This window comes from Prunus persica, chromosome G2, assembly GCF_000346465.2.
Source record: "Prunus persica cultivar Lovell chromosome G2, Prunus_persica_NCBIv2, whole genome shotgun sequence".
NCBI classification, from domain to species: domain Eukaryota; kingdom Viridiplantae; phylum Streptophyta; class Magnoliopsida; order Rosales; family Rosaceae; genus Prunus; species Prunus persica.
In genome coordinates, this window is record NC_034010.1 from 8,735,103 (window position 1) to 8,751,919 (window position 16,817).

The 16,817-nt window shown below is 39.0% G+C and overlaps 2 protein-coding genes across 3 annotated transcripts; both read right to left on the minus strand.

The window, feature by feature from the left end:
* On the minus strand, positions 3,163-5,189 carry LOC109947644. The gene is made up of 2 exons (XM_020558304.1): positions 4,976-5,189; positions 3,163-3,721 (listed from the first exon to the last, which is right to left on the minus strand). Exon 2 carries the CDS (start codon positions 3,716-3,718, stop codon positions 3,329-3,331), a length of 390 nt encoding a protein of 129 aa, XP_020413893.1. The 5' UTR covers positions 3,719-3,721; positions 4,976-5,189; the 3' UTR covers positions 3,163-3,328.
* LOC18786239 (histone-lysine N-methyltransferase, H3 lysine-9 specific SUVH5) lies at positions 6,925-14,838 on the minus strand. Of its 2 annotated transcripts, none has more exons than XR_002270394.1 (2): positions 14,750-14,838; positions 6,925-7,011 (listed from the first exon to the last, which is right to left on the minus strand). XR_002270394.1 is itself a non-coding variant. In XM_007221127.2 (2 exons), the coding sequence occupies exon 2, from the start codon at positions 13,990-13,992 to the stop codon at positions 12,454-12,456; it is 1,539 nt and encodes a 512-aa protein (XP_007221189.2). In that variant the 5' UTR covers positions 13,993-14,027; positions 14,750-14,838; the 3' UTR covers positions 12,407-12,453. The 2 variants fall into 2 exon arrangements, 1 of the variants encoding a protein (XP_007221189.2); XM_007221127.2 differs by lacking the exon at positions 6,925-7,011 and adding an exon at positions 12,407-14,027.

The following is a 16,817-nucleotide window of genomic DNA, read 5'->3' on the forward strand; positions in this document are numbered from 1 at the left end:
AAAACTCATCTGCCTATCCATTTAGATTTGCCTACGTGCAATAGATGTACAGATCCATTTACTTTTCTCCTCACCAAGACTCAGCATCTCCATTTCAGTTTCTTCAATTTTCCTGTCTATGCTCTGCATCCAACTCCATATACATTTTGGACAATATCAGAATAAACGTAGCGTAGTATCACACTAATCAAAATGAAAGCATGCATCCGCTATAATATTTGCCACTATTTTGGTTCTAATTGTTATTGTCCAATAACATAAACCTCAATTTATGTACAAAAATACACTAAGATTGAGAAAGACGAAGAAGAATAGAGGAGCAGAGGTAGAATTCGAAAAGGACCCGTAGGTCTCTATTGTGTATTTACATGAGTTTGAAATTCGACATTCCCAAAACCTATTTAATCATCATGTACCTAAACCAAGTTCAACCCATATCATGGCATGTAAGCATCTCCCCGTGTTATCTCTGCAGCCAATTTCAACCGAAAAAAGGGCATGTTCTGCGAGGTGCAAGTAGCTAACGGAAGCTCAGCGCTCAAAAGCTCAATGTACTTCAACACGAACATGCCACAATCGCCTCTGAAGCAAAACAAGAACTCGATCAATTCAACTAATGACGTTCTAACGTAATTGACAATTTAAAGTAATAAAGTAAAATAACAAGTTGTGCTTACTGATTAGACTGTTGTGGAACATCCACACGCTCTATTGGCCACGGACACCATCAATCTCGGCTGCAATTGTTTGCGTAAACACCTTCTTCATAAAAGTCGATGGTGTTGAGAAGATTTGGAATCGTAATTGAAAGCTGGGCGAGTTCTTCCTTTAAGATCTCATCTGGAATAAGTGAAACCTTTGAATCGTACACATTGATTTCACACAAAACCAGATCAATCATTAGAGCCACCCAATGCTTGTACTTCGTCAACATACAAGGGACATACACCTTATATGCGTTCTGCCAATCCATCCCACACGCCGGAACCTTGCCATTTACAACATTCAGTAAACTGTTTCTAATTTTCCACCCAACCTGCTTTTTTTTATTATTATTATCCGCAAAGCAAGTACGAATGTGATTCTGTCAAATAGAAAACAATGAATGGTTAAACACCTCCACAAAGCAAGTATGGATAATTTGTAATTATTAACAGCACTTGGTGACGGCCCATGACATACCATAAAAAATACATCGGTCATTGTCCAATATTTCTACTTCCTCCAACTCTTGTTGTCGCTTCCGGATGAGATACAACCCCAAATCAATGTGCTGCAACATGTTTTTCTTGTCAATCTCATAATCTATGTACATTAAAACAAATGCATAATCAATTAAACTTACATCTCCTTTCAGCCAACCATCAGCTTTGACGAGGGAAGCGAAGAATTCAATATCAGCTTCCACGTTGCCAAATTGCATCACCAAACTATGAATATAAAAAAGTTTTAGAACACAACAATTAACAAATATATACACTCATGCCTTCTATCTCAAAAAACAAGGGACTTACTTTCGGTTATGGCGCCATTCCCAACAAAGTTTTAGCAATTTCACCAGATCATCATGCGGAATCGCCTTCATTGGGTCTAACGTCTGAAGTCCGGTTGTCTCTGCCAGAGTTTTTGGAACCAATTCACTACCTTCAATGATCTTCCACATAGGAATGATCATCTTCCTCTTCCGTAATTGGACCCCTTGTTCCACACCTTTACCTTTATCATTCAACCAAACGTTCAACTGAGATAGCACAGTTGTAGGTAGATCCAAATCAATGTCCCTGACAGTAAACTCAACATTTGTCCCCTCCGTGCTCTCGCCAATGTCATCGCCAAGCAACATAACTTCATTATCTTCTTTCTCACATTGGTTTCTTTGCACTTCCTTTTCCTCACTTGTTTGTCTTTTCACTTCCTTGCCCTCCCTTCTTTTTCTTTGCGGATCCTCTCCCTCACTGCTTTTTCTTTGCAGTTCCTCTCCCTTACTGCTTTTTCTTTTCACTTCTTCTCCCTCACTGCTCTTTCTTTGCGCTTCCTCTCCCTTGCTGCTTTTTATTTTCACTTGCTCTCCTTCACTTCTTTTCCTTTGAGCTTCCTCTACCTCACTTGGTTTTCCTTGCACTTCACCCCCTTCAATCCCCTCCTCTTCCTTTTCCTCTCCCTCATTTCTATTACTTGGCCCTTCACCCTCTTCAATCCCTTCATCTTCCTTTTCCTCTCCGTCATTTCTGTTACTTGGCCCTTCATCCCATTGAATGTCATCCATTTCCTCAATTCCCTTAAATAATATAAGATGAGAGAACGATTTGTCCTCTCTTTCAATAAAGCTAGGTCCCTCCTTACTTCCTTCTCAAATTGAGGACCTAAACAGTGGTCCAAAAGTTTTTCCATCCGTATGACCTTTAACTCAAGGACGTCTTTTTCCCGCTTTACTTGAAACAACTCGGACCTCAACAAGCTTACCACCTTGTTCAACTCATCAAGGTCAGCACATGAAGAAGGAATTGACTCTGCCGAGACAACAGCAGGGCGATCCTGTGGCCAACTCCAATATGGTTGTCTCATTTCCTCTTCACTCGGACATAGCGCCCGCAACTGAACTGACTGTTTCAGAATACAGACAAGAGTCATATTCAATCATTCTACTTCATAATTTCATTGAATCTTATAAATTGTTCTAAGGGCTGCAAACCAAACCTCTGTGCTCTGAAAAAAATAATTGTTCAACTTTCTCATCTCGGGAACAGACGTAGTAGTTCTCCATCGCAAAATACGCGGGACAGCTGTCGGATCAACAACCTTGCAGTAATTCAGGTCCGCCATTCTAGGAATTAATTCATATACCCAAATCTACACAATTTACAAGACAAAAGTCATTATTTAAGTTTTAAAGTCCACAAAACATAATTGACATGAACATTATTACCATGTACCTGCAAAGCATACGTGAAACCTTTAAAACTCCATCCACCCCTTTGCGTTTCACCATGCTTATCCTTGTTGCCCTTCTCATTTCTCCAACTTGTTCCCGTTACCTTACTTTTCCCCTTCCCTCTTCCCTCTTCATTTTTAGAGCTTTTCACATACTTTGTTGTTGCAGAAAATAGACTGTCTTGGGTTTTGTCAAAGGACACTGAACCCCACGGATACTTGTTGAACGCATCCAAGTCCTCTACAAGGGTCAGGTAATTTAGATTGATGTTCAAATGTTTGTCCCTTCCCAAAACCACTAACTCAGCAAAGTAAACAAGAGCTAGCTTGTAGATGTCATCTTCCTCTGTGCACCTCAGAAATGCTTCTTCTAAGGCATTACATGTAATTCCTTCGTCTATAAAATATCTTTTCTGAAGTCTAATTTCATCACTCTCTCCACTGGAAACTTCAGGCACTTCCCCAAAACGAAGCCTGTGATCAAACAGAAATCCTGACGAGTGAACTGAGCAACGTCACACCCTATTAAGAAACTCAGTCCATCCAAGTCTTTCACACCCTGCCCCGCTACTCTACGCAACACAACCCCATGCACAATCTGCCCGCTAAACTGAATCTTATCTATATTCAGAAGATGGCCAAAGCATGATGTCTTGAATTGTTCTAATTGTTCCGCACTCAACTTCACTCGAATTGCAGCTAGAGATGAATTTGCATGTGAGCAGTTGTTCACCCGTGACGAATATGCCTCTGACTCTGGCCATACCAGCTCCACGTTGGATCCCATTTCCTGAAATACGAGATGAAATAACGTGAACACATATACTACCACGTATTTGCACAATCACATTGGTATTTACACAACTAGTCAACCAGGCACATTACAAATTTTACAAAGTACATGAGCATAGGGATTACTGATCACAAGCTTTAACATCATCAAAGCAATATGACAAATTTTGTGCAAATACCTGTTAATGCAATGATTATGTGAATTACAAACAATTTCATGTGTTTTATTTATGGATCCAAACTCTAATCAATGGTTGATGCATGAGTGAGTGTGAGTGCAATCTAGGCAAGTTCTGCACTTCACACACATGACAATTATTGTCATCTCATACACAACACAAAATAAATAAATCAGAAATATAGTGGAAGGAAGCAAAGCAAAGCATCTATTATGCTATCTGCTTGCTAAGCAATTGCCACAGCCTTCTTTCTTTCTAGCTTTTTCTTCAGTCAGCCACAATCGTCATAGATCAACCTTTATTTCAAATGCTTTGCACTTTTATTCATGAGTTTATTATTATCTGTTCTCATTTCTCATAGGCAAATTTAGTAACAAATGAAATAATATTTATTTCAAAAAATATATAAATTCTAGCGCCAGAGAGGTACTCTGCACTCTGCACTGCTTCAAATGTGGAAGGTTTTCAGGGCCTCCTCCAATTCAACACCATTATCTTATTCATATCATTACTAACATGTTATTCAGATGTTATTGACATGTGATTCACTTGATTTTCATTCGTTTTTTAACTTATACCCAAGCAAAAATTAACATGCAATTGAAGCACAAAGAAGAGATGCCAAATCCAACAACATTGATGATACAAATTGGGGAAAACCGTTACTCTAACCATAAACTCAAATTCCATAAATTACTCATCAAATGCTTTGCACTTCTATTCATGAGTTTATTATTATTATCTGTTCTAATGTTTCTCAGGCAAATTTAGTAACAAAGGAAATCATATTTATTTCAAAAAATATATATATTCTAGCGCCAGAGAGATAATCTGCACTATGCACTGCTTCAAATGTGGAAGGTTTTGAGGGCCTCCTCCAATTCAACACCATTATTGACATGTTATGCACTTGTTATTGACTTGATTTTCATTCTTTTTTTAACATATACCAAAGCAAAAATTAACATGCAACTGAAGCACAAAGAAGAGATGCCAAATCCAACAAAATTGATGGTACAAATTGGGGAAAACCATTACTCTAACCCTAAACTCAAATTCCATAAATTACTCACCAAATGCTGGTTATTGAACAATCGCAAGGTGTCTGTGCGGGGTCTTTGTGTTGCTTTGCTCCACAAATGGAACCTACCACTTCCAACGAATACGGCTTCTCTCCTTCCCCTTCCACTGGTTCGCCCCTTCACTGTTTCGGAATCCACACCTTTGCCCCTTCTACTCAAAATAAATACTTTTTCAGGGTCTGGAGAACGGAGTGGCTTCAACCGTTGCCTTCAACCGTTTCTCAGAGCTATGGGTTTTAGGGAGATGAGTTGTTTCTGTTCAAACTTCGAACTTGCCTCTTCTTCTTCTTTTTCGGACGTGCTTGCCTCTTCTTCTTTTTCGGACGTGCTGGATATTCAATTCGGGTTTGGGTTCCTCACCTACCCGATTTTAAAACTTTATCTCAATTCTCCCCAGCCCTTGGATTGATCTGATGGCTATAAAGTGAACCCCTTATAACTTACCCCTTATAACTTTCCACTCATTATAGTCTGACCTTTTTTTGGGGGCCTTATTTCGTCACCCAACTCGCACACTTCGTGGGCCGGGCCTCTTCTCCCCTCTTCATTCTCTCTCCCTCTTTCTCTCTTGCTCGCCTTCTTTCTCTTCCCTCTCCACCCTCCGATCACTTTCAAACCCATCTGCTCCTCCCTCAAAACCCAAAATACACAAAGCCTCCACCAGTACATACGCCTCTAATCTGTAGTGTCAACTTGTAACGGACAAGACTGATTCCAAATGAAAGTACGAATCTTGAGAGGTACCTTCAGACACCAAATACTCCAGATTGTGGTCCTCCCGAGTGCTGCATTCCCCTTCACCAAGCCATTATTTATGTGCATTAATTTAAAGTGAGTGAAGAATTCCAAGACCTTTTTCTAATATTGGGAAAAGAAATATCACTAGGCTAAGAACAATTTCGGGAACTATACTTTCACCTCTCATTATGATGACTTCCGATTTTATAATTTTTTTTTTTTCTCATGAACATAGATAACTTCAGGCAGGCTGCAAAATGATATATTCTCTTAAATTAGTTCTTTCTAGTTAACGTCCATTTTAAAAAAGAAGAAAAAAAAAACTCTAGATAAATTATTACCATGTTATAAAATAGGACTAACACAACACACGACTGACCCCAAATGCTCAATCCAACGGATCAAAGAACACAAAAACATTGCCCATGCTATAGTGCTGCACCTGGTTTAATTTGAATGTCTCAACTAATAACTCTAACTTCCAATTTTGTTACCCATCTAATTCTTCATATTTTAATATTTCACCTTATTATCAAAATACCCCTGCATTTATCTCTAAACTGAAATATAACACAGCAACAGATCATTAAGCTTTTAAGTACATACCTGCAAAATTCCAACAATAAAAAGGAGCATAACTGAAACCCATCAGTTCCACAGTAAGACCCGTTTGGTTGGCTCGATGGGTTCTGGTTGTGGAATTTTACAAAATAACAGGCCTCCAATTAAGAGGGTTTCTCATAACAGAATCTGGGAAATTTTAGATATTTATTTTCCCCAAACCATATAACTGAAGTATAGGGTTGTCCCAAGCATATCTTATACATATCTGAGGTGGATATGTCTGGAAAAAAAAAAAAAAAAACCATCTGGTGAAATGTTCATTAAATTTGTGTAAACAGAAATAAGTAAATAATTAGAATATGGGGCAGACTCTACACACACTCACCAAAGCAAACTTGAACTTTTTCAATTCATATTCCTCAAACTTCCATTGGCCTTTTACATCTATCATTCCATCGTCTAATCTTTGATAAAATGATCAGAGATCAGACATAACAGCGAAAAAAATACGTCTAGTAAAATTGTTTAAAAGAAACGAAAGATTTTAACCCCAAACTACAACGAAAAACATATGCGCATATGGAACTAATATTTGTCTGCAGAAACTGCTTGCTTCTAGAAAACCAAAATGTCAAAAAACGTCCATCCAAACTATAGCACAAGAGCATTCCTCCAGATGGTTTGTGGAAGAGGAGCTTCTGCGATGGTAGTGCCACTTGAATCACCTGCATCAAGCAGGAGCATTACCGAGTAATAAAAATTTAAGTCAAAAATGGGAGAACCATGTTCCATAATACAACCTATACAGTATAAAAGATAACATCACCTTTCTTTTACACATAAAAAGCTTCTGCTGATGATAAACTCAAAAGATAAAGTTCAAATGATAAATTTATACACAATTAGTTCTATTAATTTGACACCTAACTGAACTAAAATTTTTAACTAACTTTTGAAAATGCATGATCTGGAAGAGAACTATAAATGTCCCACTTGGAGCTCTCGATTCCATGGCGCAGCTCAACAAAGCAACTGCACCGTCCTACCTATTTCAAGTTTGAGATTAGGCCGAGGGCGTTGCGCTCCCGATGCCTCTAATCATTGGCTTTACCCAATAGAACTCGTTCATGGGCTCTAGCTATCCTGAGGGAAACTTCGGAGGGAACCATCTACTAGACTGTTCGATTAATCTTTCGCCCCTATACCCAAGTTAGACAAACGATTTGCACGTCAGTATCGCTACGAGCCTCCACCAAAGTTTTCTCTAGCTTCGCCCGGCTTGATCATAGTTCACCATCTTTCGGGTACCGACATGCATGCTCTCACTCAAACCCTTCTTAGAAGATCAAGGTCAGTCGGCGGTGCAACCCTCAAGGGGATCCTGCCAGGCAGCTTCCTTATGCCTTGCAAGTTTAATCGCCCATTGACTCGCACACATGTCAGACTCCTTAGTCCATGTTTCAAAACAGATCGAATGGGGAGCCCACAGGCCGATGCCAAGAGCACGTAGATGCCGAGGCATGCCAAGACGAAGCATGCTGGCTACCTTGATCACATCGACGGCATCTCCTTGAGCATATCAACAGCCAGACCATTGGCAGCTGCAATCTGCATCGGTAAACGCCCCGAGCCGATCAGTGAACCAACTTGTGACCTTTCCGCATCTTACAGGGGGATATCGCCAGCCCTCATCCGTTTCCCTCCCGATAATTTCAAGTACTCTCTGACTCTCTTTTCAAAGTCTTTTTCATCTTTCTCTCACGGTACTTATTTGATATCGGTCTCTCACCCGTATTTAGCTTTGGAAAAAATTTACAGCCCGATTGGGGCTGCATTCCCAAACAATCTGACTCACTGACAGCACCTCGTTGTGCAACATGGTCCGGGCACAACGAGTCTCTCACCCTATCTCATGCCACCTTCCAGTGGACTTAGGTCTTTTCCACCACTGACGATGCTTCTCCAAACTACAATTTGAACACCATGGCGCCAGATTCTCAAGTTGGCTATTCTCGATTCGCTCGCCGTTACTAGGGGAATCCTTGTAAGTTTTTTTTTTCCTCCGCTTATTGATATGCTTAAATTCAGCGGATACTGGCTGACCTGGGGTCGAGTTGAAAACAAAGCCAGAGCCAAGCATTTTTTCGAGCCCTCAATGCACAATGACCGCACAAGGCAGGCAACCGAAGTTTCACAACCACCAATTATTGTGGCATGTGTCGTTGAGGACTTTGTATTTATGCCAACCGCGCAACGAAGTGTACGGGAGGCCATCATCCACCCCTTGCAATCCCGAGGGAGTAGTGGGAGGGGGGTAATGACATGTGATGACTAGGCAGGCGTGCCCTCGGCCCAATGGCTTCGGGCTCAACTTACGTTCAAAGACACGATGGTTCAAGGAGTTCTGCAATTCACACCAAGTATCGCATTTCTCTATGTTCTTCATTGATGCGAGGGCCGAGATATTCGCTGTCAAGAGTCATTTTGACATATTTGCAGATGATGATGCCGCTCGTGCACACCATTTCTGGGGCAACAGTGACGCGCTCTCTCATTCAAGTTCCTTGGTGCAATTCTTTTGACATCATCCTCTAGTTGCTTTTGAAAGCTGCTTTCACAAGAAGGGGAGAAGAGCCTTTAAGGAATATTTTCAGTTCCCATAATTCCATCATTAATTTTTTTAAATGACATCGTCTACCACCATAACCATCACCTCCACCTCCACCACCAATACCACCACCACAACCACCATCACCACTCACTTCCACCACCCACATGTCACCCCTTGATCCGAATTTAAGAACATTTACGAATAAGGCTGTGTCATATCGTAGTAATAAGAGTAAATTCCTATAACCATGATATGATGAGAAATAGAGCCAAACATCATATCTATTTATTCATTGTCCACAATTACAATAGTTTTACATTAAAATGTACCAAATAGTTTTGACACTGCTTTTTATACTAACACCACTTTTAAAATATTATTTACCAAACATGGATAGCAATCCCAAACAGGCTCAAAGGGCCCGTTGGGACTCCTTCTATAGAAAACACTTATGCTGAAGAACATGCTATAGGTGATTCTCCAAAAAGTATTTTTGAGGCCCATGTTAACTTTAAAATTGTTATGCCAAACATAATTAGCAACACTTTTAGAACTTTCAAAAGCACTCCCAACTACACCTTAAATATTGTTTAATTTCTCTAATATTTTGCAAGGGTGATATTTGAATGATGACCTAACAGATGAACAATTCGTATCAAAATATGACATTCTTGAGTGGGCCCAAACCAGTAGTCCGCCTCATTAACTTATTACTAATTGTTTAGTACCTGAGCACTTCTAATATATATAAAATATGTATAAATATATACACATAAATTTCTTTCAATAATACAAGCCTTCGCAACATTTGACAGGACCCGCCCCGAATTCCTCAGAATCAGTGATGAATCCTGTAATATTTCAGACATCAGTTTGATGTCGGGCCCACTTACTAACCTCATAGCCTCTTTTCCAAAATAAGGAAAAGAGGGACGAGTCTTTCTGCTGGAATTTCAGCAGAGTTGTCCCTGAAAAATGGACATTTTCCAAATTTTTCAACCTGTTAAAACACAATTATAAACCCAACCAGCAGCATGCAGAACAAAAAATTGTGAGTAGGGTCTCGGCTTGGCCGCTCAATTTCAAGTCTATCTACTGCCTAGGGGGCGCAAGGCAGAAAATTGTGAGTAGACAAAAATAAAGTTTTGTTATAATTGAAAACAACATATAATAACCCCACCGTTTGGAAAACGATGCATAAAACGTGCATTCATAACCGATATAGATATATATAACAAAATCAAAACCAAGGTGAAATCCATATCTTGTAATGATATACTAATATCCATCCCATTCAAAACCTTTCCCATTTTCCCCCAACCACTCTCTTGAAACGCACACCCGTTGGCACGGCAAGCGAGGAAAGATCCTCACCGACAAATAAGAATGAAAATATAGGTACACATGTATATATATATATATATAAGTATGACCACTACCAAACTTGTATCGGAAAAACAATCCAACCGGGGGATTGTTTGAAGAATCCTCAATTGACCATGTGGCTAAGGAATGAGCCGTCCAATTTGGGGACTGGGCTCACCAGCACGTACAACAGAATCCTCAATACTCATATGCCTGTGACAAGTCCTACTCGCTCAGACTAACCCCACTAAGGGTCTACAAAACACCCCGTCAAGGGTGCCCAGGGTCTGACATATTCAAGTATCCCAAAACCATACATTCCAAAACCGGGGAGATACATAGGGTTGTGCTAATAGCACTCTAAACTAACATAAACCACAACCCACTCTCATTCCATAATCTCTTTCCTAACAATCCCATATACCCAACACATGTTCGAGTATAGATAATATTTTTTTATTTTTTAAAAAAAGCATATATCCATTCAACATAAATCACAATCCACAAATATTCGAATATAATTCCAACACTTTCATAATCATCTTATATTTCAACTTCAAAATATATAATAACTCAAAATCAAAGGACTCAATATGCATATTTTTCCATCCTTGAAAATAATGAATGTTATTTAAAAACAAAGTCCATTCACAGATAATCCCAAGCTACTTGACCCTGAGAGGGTCCGGCCTGTTGAGCACGGGGTGCTTGAGTACCTATTTAAAAATAAGAGGGCTAGATTAAAATAAAATACTTCGAACGAGAACTTTAAAATAAATTCCTAGTTTTTCCTGGGATTCCAAGTGTGTGAACGACGAACGAGAAGTTCCTAAGGTCCAACGTGTTTCGAATGGTGGAATAACTTGAAAGATGCTCAGTCAACCGAGCAGTTAAACTTCCCAAATTTGGTCAATCGGGCAATCGGGGCCCACGACCTACAATTTCCGATCCGAAACGGTTCAAAGAAACTTAGCAAGTTTGGTCCAGATCATGCAGTCGGATCACTCTCGATCGTACGATCGGACGGTCACCGTTTTACGCAAACTTTAAGTTATTAAATTAGAGCATCCGGGACTCCGATTATTGATCCATAATTCCTACACGATCCAAGAGGTACTTATATTGACATATTTGAAAATGGAGTCGATCCAACGGTCCGAATATATCGAACTCGAATAATGCCTAATATGCATAAATCCAATCGATCGTCAAACGATAACCAAATTCAAATCCGAGCATACTGTCATGCTCAGGAAGACATGGGGATCATTTTAGGACCAAATGGGCCACTTAAACATGGGCCACGCACCACCACACTTGCCAGCAACACATGGGTGTCCTGAGAAAATTCCTGCGACCAGAAAATTCTCGAATCACCCAACAATACATCTACCTACGTGATCAGGAAAACGAGTGGAGCAACTTTTGTTCTTAGGCCACAGCCAAAAAGTGACCGGAACTTATCGAAAACTGGAGCCGAAAATCAACTGAAGCTTTAAGTTGTAAAACGAGTTTCAAAACTTCAAAATCAATCCTAACCAACCCAACCATCATCTAGATCACGTTGAAAGGATGAGAAAGCATACCTAGATCGACAAAAATGGTGGCCGAAATCGTCGGAAAAGACGACGGAAATATTGGGTAAAAACCGGCAGTTTTTCTGTGTTTTTCGAAGGCTTGGCTATCGGCTGTGGTGGGGGATGGGGTGGGATGAAGAGAGGGAAGTGAGGTCATCATTTTGGTGCCAGACTCGTCACTTGGGGTGGCCAGATGTGGTGTTTGCCGACTAAAACGTGGCCAGCTATAAAGAAAGGGGGTTTCGCGAGAGAGAGAGAGGGAGTTATCGAGGAGAGAGAGAGAGAGAGAGTGAGAGATCTAAGTTTTAAAAATCCAACTTTGAAATATTTACGATTGTGCCACTATACTTCCGTTGATCTTAACTTTTTCGTTACAACTCCGATTTGAGCCCAATACGTGTTTACGAACTTATATCGACGCGCTCTATGCAACGGTGTAATTAATTTCTCCAAAATCCTACCGAATTAAAAAGTGACCAAAATGACCCTACTCCGAGGACAAAATTGTAATTTCATAATTAAATAAATTTATTAATAAATGAATAAAGAAAAATTGGGTTAGGATGTTACAACATCCCATCATGATAACAAACTTTCATCTTGAAATTGCCATCTTATGGGACAATCTTACGTACTCTAGAACTATAATCATAAGTTAGCTCTTGATTAGGTGGAATGCTCTTCTTAGCGAATAACATCATGTGTGGGATTCTCACATCATCATGATCACAAAGGATACTTTGGGCAAACAAATTAGGAGAACAACTATGATTGACAAATCTTCCCACATTCCCATGTTGTGTGGCATCAATGACAAAACCATCCCCGAAGAAATTTGGTAACATAGGAAAAGAGACATGTTGAGAAGCATCTCGCAAAGCATGGTCAACAAATTTACCGTTTGTCCAAAAGATATTCTCATCACTTCCCCTTCTTTGTTTAACTTCTTTCTCTTGAAGAATTTCTCCTACGTACTCACATATGAAACTTCCACATGGAATATATGATCGTGGTCTAACACCCCATCCTTTTGATTTAGTCCTAAAGACTTCAAGTTTAAACTGAATCCCATGTTGACAAATTCTATTTTTGCAAGAAGAAGACTTACATGTAGTACTGCAGTTGTAAATAAGGGATTTCCTATCTGTTATTGTGTTGTTGGATGAAAAAACCCCTCCAGTGTTCATTACACAAGGATATGACTTGCATTCTAAGCATCCATGAAGGCAATCACAACCCCTTTGTTTTGTTGCCTTGAAGAAATTTGGATAAATCACATAGCTCGTGTACTTGAAAGCTGGATGACTCTCGCTATCTATTGCATTGACCACACGAATAGGCATCATCTCTTTCCCTTCAGAGATATCATTTTTACAAACAATATCCTTTGACACCATAGGCTTTTTCAACTGTTTTGAAACTTTTTCCCATGTGATTATTGGTTGCCTCGGTATCCTTTTCAACAAATATTTAAACACAAGTTTGCCGAATTCCCCTCTTTCTTGCCAAAAATGCTCGACTTTGTAGAGACCATCGTAAACATAAGTTGTGAAAGAGCGTTTCTTAGCACATGTACCCACCTCAAAATGTTTAACGGCGCGAATTACCCTTACATGAGTTCGTACTTCCATGCTATTCTTTAGTGCAAGGTTTCCACGTTCAAGTGTTTGATCCTTTGGCTTTTTACATTCAACCCTAGGATTTCCACCTTCTCCTGAATAAGTCAAGATATCAGGAGATCCTACATGGTTAGCGTAACGGCCAGAATTAACAATGCTTGTTGCCAAAATTTTCCCATCCTTCTTCATATACTCAATACCACTCCGAAAGTTATGATGGAGGCCAGCAACAGTTAGTTCAGCCCTGTTACGAAACTTGTCACCAACCTCAACTCCTAGAATCGGTCCTAATTGTTTCCTCATGTTAACCAATTTTCCTTTCTTTCTCAGATGCATTACTGCTTCAATATCAGGCCTCCAACAATCTAGTTTGTTGTCTTCACTACCATGTTTTTGACGGAGCTTAGTTAATGTCTCTCGATATTCATCCAAAGCCTCCTTGACATTATGAATGATTCCATCTCTGTCATCAACTCTCGTCCTCTTTTTGTTGGGAAGAAGGCCGACTTTTCGTATCTCAAGTGTTTTGTCCATAAAGAGCTAAGATTCAAAAGTATTGCAGGAACGCCCTACATAGAAAGTATAAAGTAGAAACGGACCCAACATCAACTATGCTAATCTAAAAAGCATTGCATATGCACCATAACTGGTGGAACACGTAATTGAAAATTTTACTTCCAAGCAAAGTAATTAAAGTGCTCTCTGGAAATTAACAATCGGAAACCAAGGTCCACAAGGAAACAAATTACCACATTTGTTCCTCTTTCTTAATTGAGAGGCAACCGCTTATTAATTATTCTTTATGAGTGCTCAATTTACATAAATTTTGAACCACAAAAATATCAAGATACATAGATGACCAATTACTCTTTTATTTCCCTAACAGTTTGTAAAGATAACCCTTGACCTGAGTCCGATACAATTAGATAGTTCAGATCAGAGAGACGATTCTCAAGTCAAGTGAAGACCTAAACTTACGGATTTGTTTAAAACCTTCATCAATATTATAATATTTACCAGTCACAATGATATATTTTAAACCCCCAAATTACCCGTCACAAGCAGAGTCATATACGAAAATCCAGAAGAAACAAACCACTTTTGGTTTGAAACCCAAGTTTAAATAAGTGATTTATGATACGAAACAAAAGAAAAACTATACCTCTGCAAATTTATAATGCAAGAATATCACAAACTTTGACAGCAAAATAAATACCTATATTTCACATCTAAAAAGAACATATGAAGAAGAAATAGTGGTACAAATATAACTTCGAAAGAATAAAAATACCTGGTAAAGTAGAAACTAGAAATCGTGGTGCAGTCTCTCGTTCTCTCTCCTTGTTTATGTTTTGAAAGTCTTGGTAACTCTATGTCTTTTTCTGGTTTTGTGCTCCTCTGTTTCGTCTGTTCCGCTTCTGTTTGCCTCGGTTTATATATTGGCCTTCGAAGAGTGTAGGGTTTCTTAATTCCCAAGTTTAGAAGGATTCCTTGGAACTCACGACTTTCCTGAATTTACCACTAGGAAAAGTTTACCAGCAAATTGCCACGTGGATATTTCTGATCTAGTCAAATTCTACAGGAATTAGGCATCATATAGATCCTGTTTAATTTTAAAAAAATAATAAAATAATATGAAATTTGTCATTTTGGTGGAGTTCTTTACTATGTGTCAACTTGCCCTATAAGTCATCCAAATTTAATATTTTATATTTGACATCTCGCTTTGAGATGCTCTAAATAAAAGTTATTAGGTTAGTCAAATAGTAAGGGGAAGACTAGTTAATGATCATCCATTAGATATGTTAGTGAATTAAATATTTTTGTTTTAAAATTGTGTTGTAAATACAATTTTCCTGTTATTAGATTCCCTGCCGCTGGTTTTCTCTTTAGTTTTATGACATGGCACACAACTTAACAGGAGTTTAATTATGTTAATTCTCTTTTAGCCCTTTTTTAAGTTAAAATAATTAAATATATTAGAATTCCTGCCATTAGAACTCGAGCCGACTCAATTGTGTCAACAACCCCACCCGCCGGCGCAACTCAACCCCTCTCCTCCTATCGTCGGCAAGCCTCTTCTCTCTGTTTCCCTTCCCTTTTTATCTCTCTCGTTCTCCCCCTTGATGCTAGATCAAGATCTATTTCAAAATGGTTATAGAAGTCGCTTGGGCCAATTAAAGAGTGAAATCCCAAATAAGAACCTAGATTGCTCTCATTCTTCTTCATATCGAAAATTAACATCCCCCAATCTGATCAAAATCAAACAAAGTTTAAGCTTTGCATATTGTTTTATATGGATCCACAAACAAGATTAAAACATGCTCTTCTGATTTCTTCTTTAAAAGAGAGAGGGAGATCGAGAAGAAATCAGAGAAATCATGGGAGAGAGAAGGGGGACAAAGGTAGAAAAAAGAGGCTTTGCCGGCCGCAGGAAGGGAGGGGGTTGTCGCCGACTGGGTGAGTGGCTGACAGAATTGACTAGTTTGGGGTTGCTAATGGAAGAGTGCATAAAGAAAGAAATAAAAAGTTTTCTTTTCAACGTTTGTGTCATTGTTCAATTGGATTTAACCGTCGTTATATCTCTGTTAAGTATGAAGACGTGGAAAAATATTAAGAAATAAATAGGAGGGTACAGGGAAATTCGGCATAGGAAAATTGAACTCGCTATTTTTTTGGTTTTTGTTTTTTTAGAAATTCTAGGATTGCATTCATAATTCAGTTAAAAAAGTTACTAGTTATAAATGATCATTATAATAACGGAGCAATCTAACATCAAAATTAAGATAATCTGGTGTGCCTCCACTGACGATCATGTAGGCCCAACTAAGATTGCAATATCAAAATAATCAAAAAGAGATAAAGCTTGAAAAAAATCAAGTCATAACAATACAAATAAAACTCTCACAAAGAAGAAATGAAAAGCTCTTACAAAGGAGAGATGAAAAGCTCTCTCAAAATGAGAGGTGAAAAGCTCTCCCAAAAGGAGAGGTGAAAACTACACAGAGAACCCAAAGAGTATGTCTGACTTATTCTGAACATAAAGGAATTGCAAAAAGGATGGCGGAGATCTGACGCCGAAACGCAAGTAGAGATCCGACGACGAGATGCTGCCTGTGATGGTTGGAGGAAACTCATAACAAAATAAAGACAAATAGGGAAAACTTTTTGTCTCTGGAAATGATGTGGGAGAAGAGAGGGAGGAAGAACAGTGACTTCCTCCTTCCCCCTTAAAGTGAAAACGACTCTAAAAAGTTTTTGGGGAGAGAGAGGACTAGGGTTTGGGAGGAAAATTGAGCTCACTCTAAATACTATATATTACAATAAAAGCTATTGGGTTACCCACATGGTAAGGGAAA